Genomic DNA, 12,572 nt, shown 5'->3' on the forward strand with positions numbered 1-12,572 from the left:
AGGGCTCAAACCCCTGGAGGAATGAAAGCAATCCTATCTCTCTAGTCCCCATCAGGCTGGTCTAGACACTGAGCCCTCGCAGATCTCAGGAAAACACAAGGAGATCCCCTGCTCCCCCAAGTCTTGGGCCACACACACTCCCAGTTCCTCCCAGAGCCCAGTGTGGCCTCAGGACCAAAGAGGGGAAGACATAGAAAGCTACAGGGCAGGAGCTGCCCCCTGCCTCAGATAAAGTCTATATCCTAGGGTTGAATACTTACACCCATGTCTCAAGACAGAACACAGGGCACAGGACTGAGGTGGGGGTAGGTCACCCCAAAACTCCCATTTCCAACTTTTATTCACTATTCCTTAGTGTGTTTTCTGTACAGAAGAGGAAGATGAGGGGAAAGGGACTCCCACACCAGGGGTTTGAAAAGACAGTAATAGTGTTCCAAGTAAGGACTTGAAGATGAACACATCTTCAACAGTTTGAGAGGGATGGGGAGGGAGCCTTTGCTGTCAGCAAAAAAATGGGGAGGAAGGGGAGCTTCAATTCAAGAGATAATCTGAGGAAGGAGGAAGGGCCTGAGGATGACAGGCTGCTCCTAGAAAGCTTGGCCAGGAGGCCTGACTTCTACTTTGATTGGCCCAGGTACCATAACCCCTGATTTCTGTCACAGCACCTTCCAAATATCCCCCAGGGACACAGAGAAGCTCCCCACTACATGCACTTTGCCCATTCAAGTCCCCAAGGAGAGAAAAGATGCAGTTGCCCCATTTCAGAGGCCCACAGAGCCCCTCAAAAGGCTACTGAGAGTGAGTCTCCCATCCAGTCCTTTCCCTTGGCCTGGCCCTTTGAGGCTAGAGGGCCAACGTGTCCTTAATGAGCCTCCGCATGGTGGTGGTGACTGAGGTACCCAAGGCATCTGTGATCTGGAAGGAGATCTTGTAGAGGTAGGGCTGTACATCCCGAAGCCCTGTGTCAAACACGTTGTCCACCTCAGATTGTGTGGGCATCTTGGGCAGGTACTCATGCCGGTTCATCACCTCTACGATGTTGATGACCTTCTCGCAGAGCTTCTCTCCCACCTTCTCTCGGCAGATCTGTCGCTCCTGCTCTGTGGCCAAGGCCACCACGTGGACCTTGACTGTCCACACCTCCCACGGGATGCATTCATCAGAAAACGGCCACCGTGACTTCTTCTTCTGGTAGAACTCCAAAGACATCTGCCCTAGTCCATCACCGCCTGAGTTCCGAAGGGCATCCTAGGGAGGCAGAGGTTACAGAGATGAGACCAAAAGGCTCCAATACCAGCTCCCACTAGCTCTACCCTTGCCCCAGGCAAGTTCCTGGGCATACCACGTTAGCTCTTTGGAAGAGTAAGGAATGAGGCCCAGAGAAAGACTAAGGAATTACAGTGTTATCACGGACCAGGCAGATGCCCCATTCCCCATCAGTTGGCTTTGGGGGGGGGGGGGGGCGGGGAGGTGAGAGGAAGTCTCCAGCCAACCCCACCACTGCCACAGAACCACAGAATGTCAGAGCTGGACGAGATTTCCAAAAGCTGTTTAGTCCAACCCCTTCATTTTACAGACGAGGAAACTGAGGCCTAGACTAGTATCAATATCAAACGGACAGCTAGAAGCTCAGCCTGCTCTCCACATTCTCTAGTAGGGCCTCTCCTCCATTCTTCATTCTCCCTAGCTCCCCAGGCAAACCTAAGGGTTTTCTGAGTTTTTCTTATCCCTTTCCTTCAAAGACCACCTTTACTTAGTAATTTCTTCTCTGGCCACGAGATACATTTTAAACTCCTTTGCCTCACCTAGGCTGTCGGGATTTAGAGCTGGAAGGGACTCTGGATATCCGTTTATTCCAAGAGTTGTCAATTTACAGGAGATGAAACTGAGGCCAAGAGAGATTAAGTGATCGGCCCAAGGTCATAATTATTAATTAGCAAAGCTAGGATTTAAACCCAGGTCCTTGGATTCCAAATCCACTCTTCTAAAACGGTTATTTTACAAGGCCCCAGAGAAACACTTAAGACATGGGTTAAAGAAGGATCGACGCTGGTCGGTCCTTCCCTGGCTCCACCTCCCTGCTCTCCACAGGAAAGCCATCTGGGACCATCTGCTCCAGGAATTTCTCTGACACAGCAGCCCTGTGGGATCTGGGTGACCCCCCACTCTGGGCTCCTTTGCCTGGATGGCCAAAGATCCTCAACCACATTCTTGAGTGGGTCACTTACTGACCAAGGAGGCCTCACATCCTAACTCAGACTTCAGGGAATAGATGTAGTTGCCCTAATAGGGGCTACCATCATTAATGCATCATGCTTATAACTCCACCCAGATGTTGAGTCAAAGGGATGGGTGAATTTGGATTGTGCGGCCTATCTCTTTATAGAGGAACCTCAACAGTTGGTTGGTCATTTGTAAAGTGATCTGCCTTCTCCTGGGGGAGCAGGGGGACCAAGGGGAGCTGTGGCCTAAGTTCCTAGACACTTTTATGACCAGGGCTACCCATAAGGGGTTCAGTCCATTTGGTTTGCGTGAGTACATCCCAACAGGATCCAGGCAGGGACCCTTGCATATGAAATCAAACTGACTCATTTTGACTATGTCAAACCGTCCCCCACCCCAGCATGCACTTCAGCCTTTTCTACTTTCTCCTCATCCCTCCTGACTCTCCCTCTCCAAGGAGGACATTTACATGTTTAAGTCTTATAGGACAAAGTAGGGAGCAGGTCAAGTAGATACGGCCCTGAGAATCGGAGTGCAAGGAAAAGGGAATGTCTTAGGGATGTCTCTAGGGGATAAACTGGTTGTTCAACTGCATTATTCTTGCACTCCCACCCATACCCAAGTGGTGGCCCAGCTGTAATATCATATGTTTCATGACTTCATTTTTCTCTTCCCCTAAAAGGAAGAAGAAGTGGTTTCTTAGTGATGCCATTGCTGGCAGAGTACCCAGAGGTCATCAGCCACAGCAGCGTTCTTGGTTGGTTGGCTGGCATGATTCTGGGACCATAATTGTAGTGTGGTAGCAAAAATTCCAGATTTGGAGCAAAAGGCTGTGTGGTCATTCAGTCACGTCTGACTCTGTGTCCCCATCTGGGCTTTTCTTGGCAAAGATACTAGCATGGTTTGCCATTTCCTTCTCCAGTGGACTAAGGCAAACAGAGGTTAAATGACTTGCCCAGGGTCACAGAGCTAGTAAGTGTCTGAAGACAAATTTGAACTCAGGCCTTCCTGACTCCAGGCCTGGTGCCCTATTCACTGCGCCATCTAGCTGCCCAAGGAGTAAAAGGATCTGAGTTTAAATCCCAACTCTGCTACTCACTTGCTCTCTGATCTTGAATGAGTCATTAATCTCCCTGAGACGCAGGTTTCTCGCCTGTTAAGTGACTAGATGATCCTATCAAAGGATCCAATGATGCTAAACCCAAAAATGTCCAAATGGGCAAATTTCAAATCTGGAAGCTTTTGGGTGAAGATGTCTGAGGTCAGAGGGAAGAGCCCTGGCCAAGGGAATCATTCAGGCCTGGCAGTGTGGCCTAAGGAAAAGGACTTGAGAGTCAGGATACCTGGCTTCCAATTCTGACTACAGGACCACAGGCGAACTGCTTCCCATCTCTAAACTCAGGCTTCCTTGTCTGGAGAATGAAGATAACAATCCTTGGACTGGGCTTCGATGGACAAGGCTGTGGGCAGGGAGGGTACTTTCCAAACTGACAAGTGTTCTCTAAGCCTGAGGACATTATGATTGCTCAACCACCACCCAGTAGAGACTGACAACTCCTTCAATTCCTTACAGCCCTATTCTTGACATGCCTGGAAACTGTTCTTTTCCCTTATGAAGTCCACTCTCTTAGCACCGTGACAGGAGGAAAGGAGGAGTGAGCGCTCAACTTGGCACCAAGAAAGGGTGGCAACAGCACAGAAGGTGGCAAGGGTTCAGGGACGGAGTGTCTCTGCTCTCTAAAGCCACTGAGCCTCGGGGGATCAGAAAGGTTAATAAGGAGTAAAAGAGGAAGCCGAAGGGCCAAGCAAAGGGACCCTCAGGATCAGTTCTGAGAGGCCGAAACGGAATGAATTACCAAAGTCAATGGCCTGTGGCTCCCACCTGACACCCGGGATGACTACGAGGCAATCACATGACCCCTAGAGGCCACAACTTCCCATCTTAAAAATAAGAAGATTCATTCTGGATCCTCCTTTCCTAGATGTGAAGATTTTTTTTTATTGTTGTTTGGGATTTGGGGTTTGTTTTTTTTTTGAAGCAATCAGGGCTAAGTGATTTGCCTAGGGTAACACAGTTAATAAGTGTCTGAGGCTGGATTTGAACTTAGGTCCCTCCTGACTCCAGGTCCAGTGCTCTATTCACTGTGCCACCTAGCTGCCCTTAGGTGTGACTTTTTAAAAAACGGTTCAGCTCAGGAAAGAAATGGTTATAAACTACAAAGGAAGAGGAAGATGAAGGACTTGGTACAAGGACCCTGCAAGATGCTATGAACATGAGGAACATCAAAAGGCAGAGATGGGTCTTTGTTGGACAGAAAAAGGTGGTACAAGCCCAAACATCAGAACCCAAATGGATAAGTGATGATGGACAGCTGTGAGGGCAGAGGGGAAAAGCCCATCTCTGGCTGCTGTCCCACCTTGAACTCCCCGACGACCTTTCGCAGGGCCCGGTCCAGCTCCTCAGAGGAGACACGCACGTAAGTGAAGTCGATGAAGTCGCAGTCAATGTCCTGGGTGCCCACAGTGCCGATGGAGTAAGTGCCCTCCTTCTTGTAGTGGAACTTGCCGGTGCTCCGGTGCAGAAGCACGGTGTGCAGCACCGCCAGCAGGGCCTCCTCCACCTGCCGCCCCTCCACGGACACCTCCAGGACCTCGGCCCGGCAGTTCATCCCCCGGCCGCTGGCTGCTCCCACCAACCTGGCAGGGGGCTGTCTGGCTCTGGGGGAAAAGTCATAGCCAGACACAGTGAGGACTCCAAGTTGACAGACCTTCTTCTGATGCTGCCCACAGACCCTCCCCAAAGCCTTCCCCAACTGTCCCCTACCCATTCCATCACAATTCCTGTGGCCCTCACTGTCTGCATCTCACTTCTCCACTAATCAGCCCCCTACCCCCATGGATCGTAGGTTACTTCTTCCTGTGTATATGTCTTGCCTCTCTAACTGGGAGAGTCTTTTTTCATCCCGCTGCAGCAGTGACCCACATATACATACTGCATACACATCTGAATGGGTCCAATCCAGCATGTGTTTATTAAGCCATACTACTGCATGCAAAGAAAGGTGCTGTGCAAGGCCCCAGATACATGGCAGAAACAGAAAGCAGCCCCTACCCTCTGTTGTTGTTCAGTCACGTCTGACTCTCCATGACCCCATTTGGGGTTTTCCTGGCAAAGATGCTGGGGGGGTTTGCTATTTCCTTCTCCAGCTCATTTTACACATGAGGAAACTGAGGCAAACAGGGTTAAGTGCCTTGCCCAGAGTCACGCAGCTAGTGTCTGAGGCCAGATTTGAATTCAAAAAGATGAGTCTTCCTGACTCCAGGCCCAGCACTCTATCCACTGCATCACCCAGCTACCTTGCTCTCCAAGAGTTCACAATCTACAAGGGGGATTCAGTGTAACAGGGGAGTGTCCACATTAACATGAGTACAGCTAGATGAAGGCAGGCTTCCCATCAACAGCAATAGAGCTGAGGTAGAAGGCAGTGGAGCCCTCATCCATGTGGGCATCCCCCAGACACTACAAAGCCAAACCACACTGCACTCCTTCTGGACAGGCTCATCCCCATCTGTCCAAGACTCCTCAGAGGAGCCGCTCAGTGGGCGAGAGGCCTTCTTTTACTATCCCGAGGCCACCAAAGAAAAACTTGGGTGCCCAATTTTGTCTTTTATTCTTGCCACAGGACCAGCCTCTTCCTTTTCTAGTCCCCCAGGCCCCTGGTATTGGCTTGTTCCTCTCCCATAGCAGGTAATACGTGTCTCCACCACCCCCTGGGGCTCCTGCAACACTGATTTTGCATAAAGCAAGCCCTCAATAGACATTTTTGACTTATGACTGATTAATGATCCTTCAGAAGGAGATGGGGGGAAGAAGAGAAGCAGTGGGCCTCCTAATAGCTCCTGCCATCAACTTCTCATCAATCTGAGTCTTTGAGGTCATTCAGTTCCACGTCCATGGCTTGGGAAGTACATGGCCAGGGCAACCCCCAGAGCTTCCAGGCAGCTGCTTCCTGGGTCCCAAGTGCCTGGGCCTGGCCAGCTTTTTCCCTTCTACTGCTCCCTCAGCTTGGTCACCCTCAACTCAAAGGCCAAAGATGAGGAAAGCCTATCCTCCCTGGTGCCTAAACTCCCAGTAAAAAAACCAATCTGCCCAATCCAGGCATGGTAGCAGGGGGAAAGCAGTGGCTATGGAGTCAGATGACATGAATTTAACTCCAATATACCTGTCTGACCTTGGGGCCCAAGAGGCTTGGGCAAATCACTGATCCACCCAGGGCAGGCCCGAGCTTCCTCAGGAATAAAATAGAGGCAAGACAGGATTGTCTCTACCATTCTTTCCAGCTCCAACTCCTATGAAATCTATCACTCTTGCGGGCAGGGACCGTCTCTTAAATACCTTCCCCCAATTCACTGCAAAGAACTGGAACTTAACATGTTTGCTGAGTGAACAATGGTGAATGTCTGCAAACGTCAATTTCTCACCCAGGATTTCAAAAGTCTTCCCCAAGATGTTCCTGGTTGCCTCCCTGCCTCCCACACCCACATGACCTTCTCTTCTCCCCCATCAGCCCCCCACATAATGAAAGAAGTCACAGACCATGCTGAGTTCACTACAAACTGAGAGGCCTCATACTCGGCCCTTATCGCTGCCTGGCAGTCCTTTCATTTTTCCCTGACTGACTCCGTAGCCTACTGTCCACAGTGGATTTTCCAGCCATATCTTCTTTCGAGCCTCCCATTCCTATGTCTTGTCCTGGCTCTCAGTAGAGGGCATGGCCTCAAATTTTCCTGAGAGGATAGAAGCTGTTTCTAATGACCCACCTCTCCCCAGTACTCCACTGAAAATACCCTCGAGTTTTTCATCTTTTGCCACAGTTTCTGAAGAAGAGTGGCCTTCGCCAAGGCCATCCCCTCTACTTTTGCCCTTGGTCCCATCTCCCTTGGCAGCCTCCACTTTCAGTTACCCTCCTCTCATCTTCAATCTATCTCTAACTCCCTTCCTTGGTCCCTATAAACATGTCCAAGAATCCTCCACCTTTTAAAAACCTTCGCTTGACCCTACCATGCCCTCAAACTACTGGCCTCTATTTTCTCCCCAGGACAGTCAAACTTAGAAAAAGCCGTCTATACTCATTGTCTTCACTTCTTTTTCACTGACTCACTTCTAAATCCATCCCAATCGAGCTTCTGACCTCAGGAATTAACCTCAATGGCTCACTCCATGGTTACTAACCACTTCTTCATTTCTAAATCCTCATCTTCACCCTCTGGACCTCTCTGCTGGTCTCCCCAAGGGCTTTGCCCAGCCACTTTTCTCTCTGTATGTTCTCATGGGTTGAATCATTATTGCTATGCAGATCACACACAAATACAAATACACACACACACACACACACCCTTAGGCTCTCTCATGAGCTCTAGTTCTCCTGTCCCATATCACCAGATGACCACTGGGCATTTCACAGATGTCTCAAACCAAATTGAATGTTTTATCTTTTCCCCAACATCCACCCTCTTCTGGACTTCCCTATTTCTATCCAGAGCACTACCCATCTTTCCAGACACCCAGTTTGGAAACCTGGGCATTATCCTAAGCTCCTTCCTCTTCCTTACCTCACACTTCAGCGACCAAATCTTACTATTTCTACTTCCACAACAGCTGTCCCCTTTTCTCTACTCACATAGTGGCCACCCTGGCCCTTATCTTCTCTTACCTAGACTATGGAAATAACCTAACTAGTCTCTCCACTTCAAGTCTCCAATCCTCTAATTCCAATCCTCCTCCAAAGAGACAAAATGATTTTTCTGAAGCATGGGTCTGACCGTATAACACCACCTCCCCACCCCACTCCCTACATATACACACACACACACATTCATTCTCTCTCTCTCTCTCTCTCTCTCTCAACTGCAATGGTTCCCTATTACCTCAAGGTCGAAATATAAACTCTTCTGTTTAGTATTTAAGTATTTTCGTAGCCTGGCCCCAAGCCACCTTTCTGGCCTTACTCCCCTTCATGCACTCTAGAGTGCCATCAGACCGGCCTTACTGATTCTCACACCTGGAGCTCCTTTCCCTCCCGTCTCAAAACTCAGCTCCAATACCACCTTCTACAAGAAGTCATTCCTGATTCCCTTGAGAGCTAGGTCTCTCACCTCCCTCCCAATTAACCTATATTTACTTTGTACACATATGTTTATGTCATCTCCCCTGTGAGCTCCCTGAGGGCAGAACTATTTCATGTTGGTCTTTGTATCCCCAGTAACTAGCACACGGGAGACAGAAGGCACTTAATAATGTAGCCTAATTACCTAAGCCCTCCTCCTGGACACTCAGCTCCGCCCTGGGTTTTTCTGGCACGGTTCCCTCCAGGTTCTCCTCCTCCCTGTTTCACCCATCCCTCTCAGTCTTATCATCATACTGTGCCCTCTAACATTAAGGTCCATCAAGGATCTGGCCTCTGTTCGTGTCTTTTTTCTCCCTATGCGCCTCTCTTGGTGCTCTTATCGGCGTCCATGGAGTCAATTCTACCCAGATAAGTAATCAACGAGCATTTCATTAAGCATCTGCTATGTGTCAGGCCCTGTGCTTGGTGATGGGGACACAGTGACAAATACTAAAACAGTCCCGCTCCTATCCAGCCCTCTCCCCTGAGCTCCAGTGCCAACATCACACAGCTGCCTACTGGACATCATGCTGTAGGCATCTCACACTTGATACGGACACAAGGAAAATCAGAATTCCTTCCCTTCTCTCCCCCTCACCCTTGTTTCTCTCTCTAATTTCTCTGTTTCTTTCAAGGGACCACCAGCCTTCCAGCCATCCTTGACTCTTCCTCCTCCCTCACCTCTCATACTCCCACCAGCCACACTGGCCTTACCTGCTTTTTCCAGTACAGGACAATCCATTTCCCACCTCCCTGCCTTTGCAGAGGCACCTGCTCTTCTCTCTTTAGAAGGTAAGCTGAGTGCATCTTTGTCACTGTATTCTCAGTACCTTCTCTATCTCAGGAAAGCTAGAAGAGATCTTACAATACATCTAGTCAAACCTTGATTTTACCCGAAATAGAAAAAGCTGGGGCCCTAGAATGCTAAGTGATGGGTTCAAAGTCAAACAGGTAGTAAACGGCACTTGAACTCAGGCCTTGTGACCTGTGTTCCTCCCTCCTGAAGCCCCTCCATAGCAGGCACCCTATAATGGCTTGCTGAACGAATTTACTTCCTCCTTTTAGCTCTTCTCCCAAGCTGTGCCCCAGGATCTCCTAAGTCTTTTCCTTCACAGAGGCTTTTCATCCCAATCTAAGAATACTTGTTTTCTCAGTCCCTTTTCTCTTTAGCCCAGTTCTGATCCTCCTTCTAAATAAAAGCTCTATACTTCTTCCAGAAAGCCTTCTCTAGCCACATCCTTTTAAGCCAGAGCTCCATCCATTAGACATACTCATCTCTGAATCCTATCTCTCCACTCCAATTAGGGACTTCTAGATCCTTCCTCTGTATCCCCCTACACAGAGAGAGAGAGACTGAGACAGAAACAGAGAGAGACAGAGACCAATGTTCTCTATAAAGAGAAGGTATTAAAAAGTGCATTTGCCCAGGATTAGGATTCACAATAAAGGCATGGGGACCACTTGAGCTCAGACTGGGCTCTCCAGGATCTGAACAGCCAAGGTATTCCAGCACTAAGGACATCTCAATCGGTGAGGGGGCTAGGTGTGGTGGCACATGCCTGGTGGGTCCCTAGAGCTCAGTTCTGAGCTGAAGTGGGCTAAACCAAATTGGGTGTCTGAATCAAACCCAGCACTAATATGGTGAGCTTACCAGAAAGGAAGGAAGGTGTAGTAGGACCCAGGCTGCCTAGAGGAGCAAAATAAAATAGCCTAGAGTGGGTCAAAGATTCCACACAGTGATCAGCTGTGGAACCGCAACCAAGAGTGGCTGATGTACTTCCCACCTGATAGAGATACAGACTCAGCCTCAAATAAAAAGGAAAATAACAAACAGCCAAGGGGCAACCTTGGAAAACAAGGCTTCCCCAAGGGCACCGATTACAGTGTGAGTGCCCAGGAGGATTACAGTACAGTAGAAAAAGCCATAGCTATGGACCTGGGTGAATCCCTCTCTCATATTTACTACCAAGGTGACTTTGGGCAAGTCATTCAGCCACCCTAGGGCCTCAGTTTCTTCATCTGCAAAACCAAGGGGTGACAGACCATCTGGCGAGATCCTTCCTCTGAGATCCCTCCCAGCTCGGGTTGAAAAGCCTCCTACTCCAAAATCCAAGCGTACTTCTACTACAGGCTCCCAGGTCCGCCCCCCCCCAAATCCCCCCACCAAAAGACGTTAACGCCAATTTGCACTGCTGGCCTCCCCTTAGGAGATCCTGAGGCAAGCGCTTTACAAACATGCACCGAACACCGCCATGTCCGGGGCAAGAACACGGACTTGGAATCAAAGCTATGACTTCATCCGCCACAGTTCTGAGACAACCCATGGGCATCTACTTGGAAACAAGGTGCGACCTCCCTCCCAAAGTGGATGCTCGGGGGTCTGCTGCCACAATTCAATTCAATGAGCATTAAGCGCCTACTGTGTGCCAGGCCTGTGCTGAGCCAAAGTGCCCACGTTGGTCCGCTACCACAAATAGTGGTGACATAAACATTTTGGCGCATATTTCGGAGAAATAAAATTAGCGCGTGACGGCAGAGGCCGAGCTGGGAGGGGTCACGTCTGGTCCAAGGGCTCGACGCCCTCCCATTTCACAGATGAACAAGCTGAGGCCCGGAGCGGCCCACTCCCGTGCCCCTGGCACCGTAGCCGCCGGCCGCCCCCAAGGCTGGCTCCGGGGGGCCCTCCCTACCTTGTCCCGGATGCCGGGGCAGGGGCGGTTGGGGCAACGGGTGGCCCGGGGGCTGAAGGCACCTCAGTCCTGCCGGTGCATCCTCGGCCCCAGGCGTCCTCCCCGAAAGCGCGGGCGGGACCGTCGGGGGCACCGCCCCGCAAGAGGACGTCGAGCCGGGCTAGATCGGTTGGCCCCGCAGACAGAGGGACGCCTGCGGGATGGCTCCGTGGTCTGCCCGCTCTGCCCACTCGCCGAAGCCCAGACGCCCGCCCGTGCCCCGAGGCCCCTGCCCCGCCCGGCCAGGCCCGGGGGGGGAGGGTCCCACCACGCGGGGCGCCCCAGCACCTGGGGAGCGGCGCAGGCGCACTGAGGCCGGGGGCAGGGGCAGCAGAACCCCCGCCAGCCTAGGCCCAAGAACCGCACTCACCGCTCCGGACGAGACCATCCAACTGCCCTGGGGGGAGGAGCCTGAGGACTCTACCATCCGCCCCCAGAGTCAGAGGTCTGAGGCCTGTTCCATCATTCGCTCTCTTCCCCGGGGGAGGGGTGGAAGGAGAGGCGCATATCTCTGTTTCGCCTAAACATTAGAAAAGGCTTCTTTAATAACTGATTATCACTATATGATGTATAATGTATGATTCTTTCTCTGGAGTAGAAGATCCTTCTTTCTTTGCCGTTCATCTCTTTCTGAGATTGGACCCCGAGAAATCCACCCCCTCTTTTGCAGGGCTCCATTCCCTCCCCACCACTGAGATGCTGTTGTGCTTTGGAAAGAGCAGTCTAACTTCCGGCATAGAGAGATGGGGAGCGGAGGGACAGAAGGACAAGAGCTCTCCGTCGCCCCCTGGGTTGGGGGACTCACCGGAGTCAGTACTGCAGCTTCGAGACGTGGCCTTTAGATCCTGCCATAAACACGTGTTCGGATCGTAGGAGGACTGAGGGTACCCTGGGCCGGATCGGAGGGAGGATCGAGAGTAACCCTAAGGATAAGGCTACATTTCCCCACGGGGGAATAATCCGTAAAGGAGCCCTTGAACGTCGTTGGAAGATCTGCGTTGTTCCATTAGCCCCGCCCCTGTGGGGTGCTGTGTCACATTGGTTTAGTCCCTAGCCGTCTCTGAGCCTCCTCTTTCTCACACTCCCAAGATAACGAAGACCAGGTTGCTGCTAGGACGAATGATGTAAAGATTTTTATGGGAGGCTACAGGTCACAGCCCTTGATTTTGTTCTGTGACTTAGAGCAAAGTCAGTTTTTTTCATCTGTAAAAATAAACAGGATCCTCACCCTGCCTACTTTGGAGGGTTTTTGTAAGGTTCCTATCAGGAAATGTAGGTGAACGAATCCTGGGATCCCAGGACATCCAGCTGAAAGGGACCTGAGTGCCTAATCAATTTCTATTGATTGACTGATTCTAGAACAAATCCTTCACTTTACTCTCTTCCTCTCTCTTTCTCTCCACCACCCTCCACTCCAACTACGATGGATCCAGGTCTCAATGAATGTTTGATG

General features: G+C 50.7%; 1 protein-coding gene across 2 annotated transcripts; it reads right to left on the reverse strand.

The window, feature by feature from the left end:
- Nucleotides 1-295: 295 nt before the first annotated feature.
- On the reverse strand, nucleotides 296-11,527 carry ATG101 (autophagy related 101). Of its 2 annotated transcripts, none has more exons than XM_036762120.1 (3): nucleotides 11,490-11,527; nucleotides 4,641-4,941; nucleotides 296-1,248 (listed from the first exon to the last, which is right to left on the reverse strand). In XM_036762120.1, the coding sequence occupies exons 2-3, from the start codon at nucleotides 4,890-4,892 to the stop codon at nucleotides 844-846; spliced, it is 657 nt and encodes a 218-aa protein (XP_036618015.1). In that variant the 5' UTR covers nucleotides 4,893-4,941; nucleotides 11,490-11,527; the 3' UTR covers nucleotides 296-843. The 2 variants fall into 2 exon arrangements, with proteins under 2 accessions (XP_036618015.1, XP_036618017.1); XM_036762122.1 differs by lacking the exon at nucleotides 11,490-11,527 and adding an exon at nucleotides 11,081-11,326.
- Between the last annotated feature and the right edge of the window lie 1,045 nt (nucleotides 11,528-12,572).

Source organism: Trichosurus vulpecula, chromosome 5, assembly GCF_011100635.1.
Source record: "Trichosurus vulpecula isolate mTriVul1 chromosome 5, mTriVul1.pri, whole genome shotgun sequence".
In the NCBI taxonomy this organism is placed as follows: Eukaryota; Metazoa; Chordata; class Mammalia; order Diprotodontia; family Phalangeridae; genus Trichosurus; species Trichosurus vulpecula.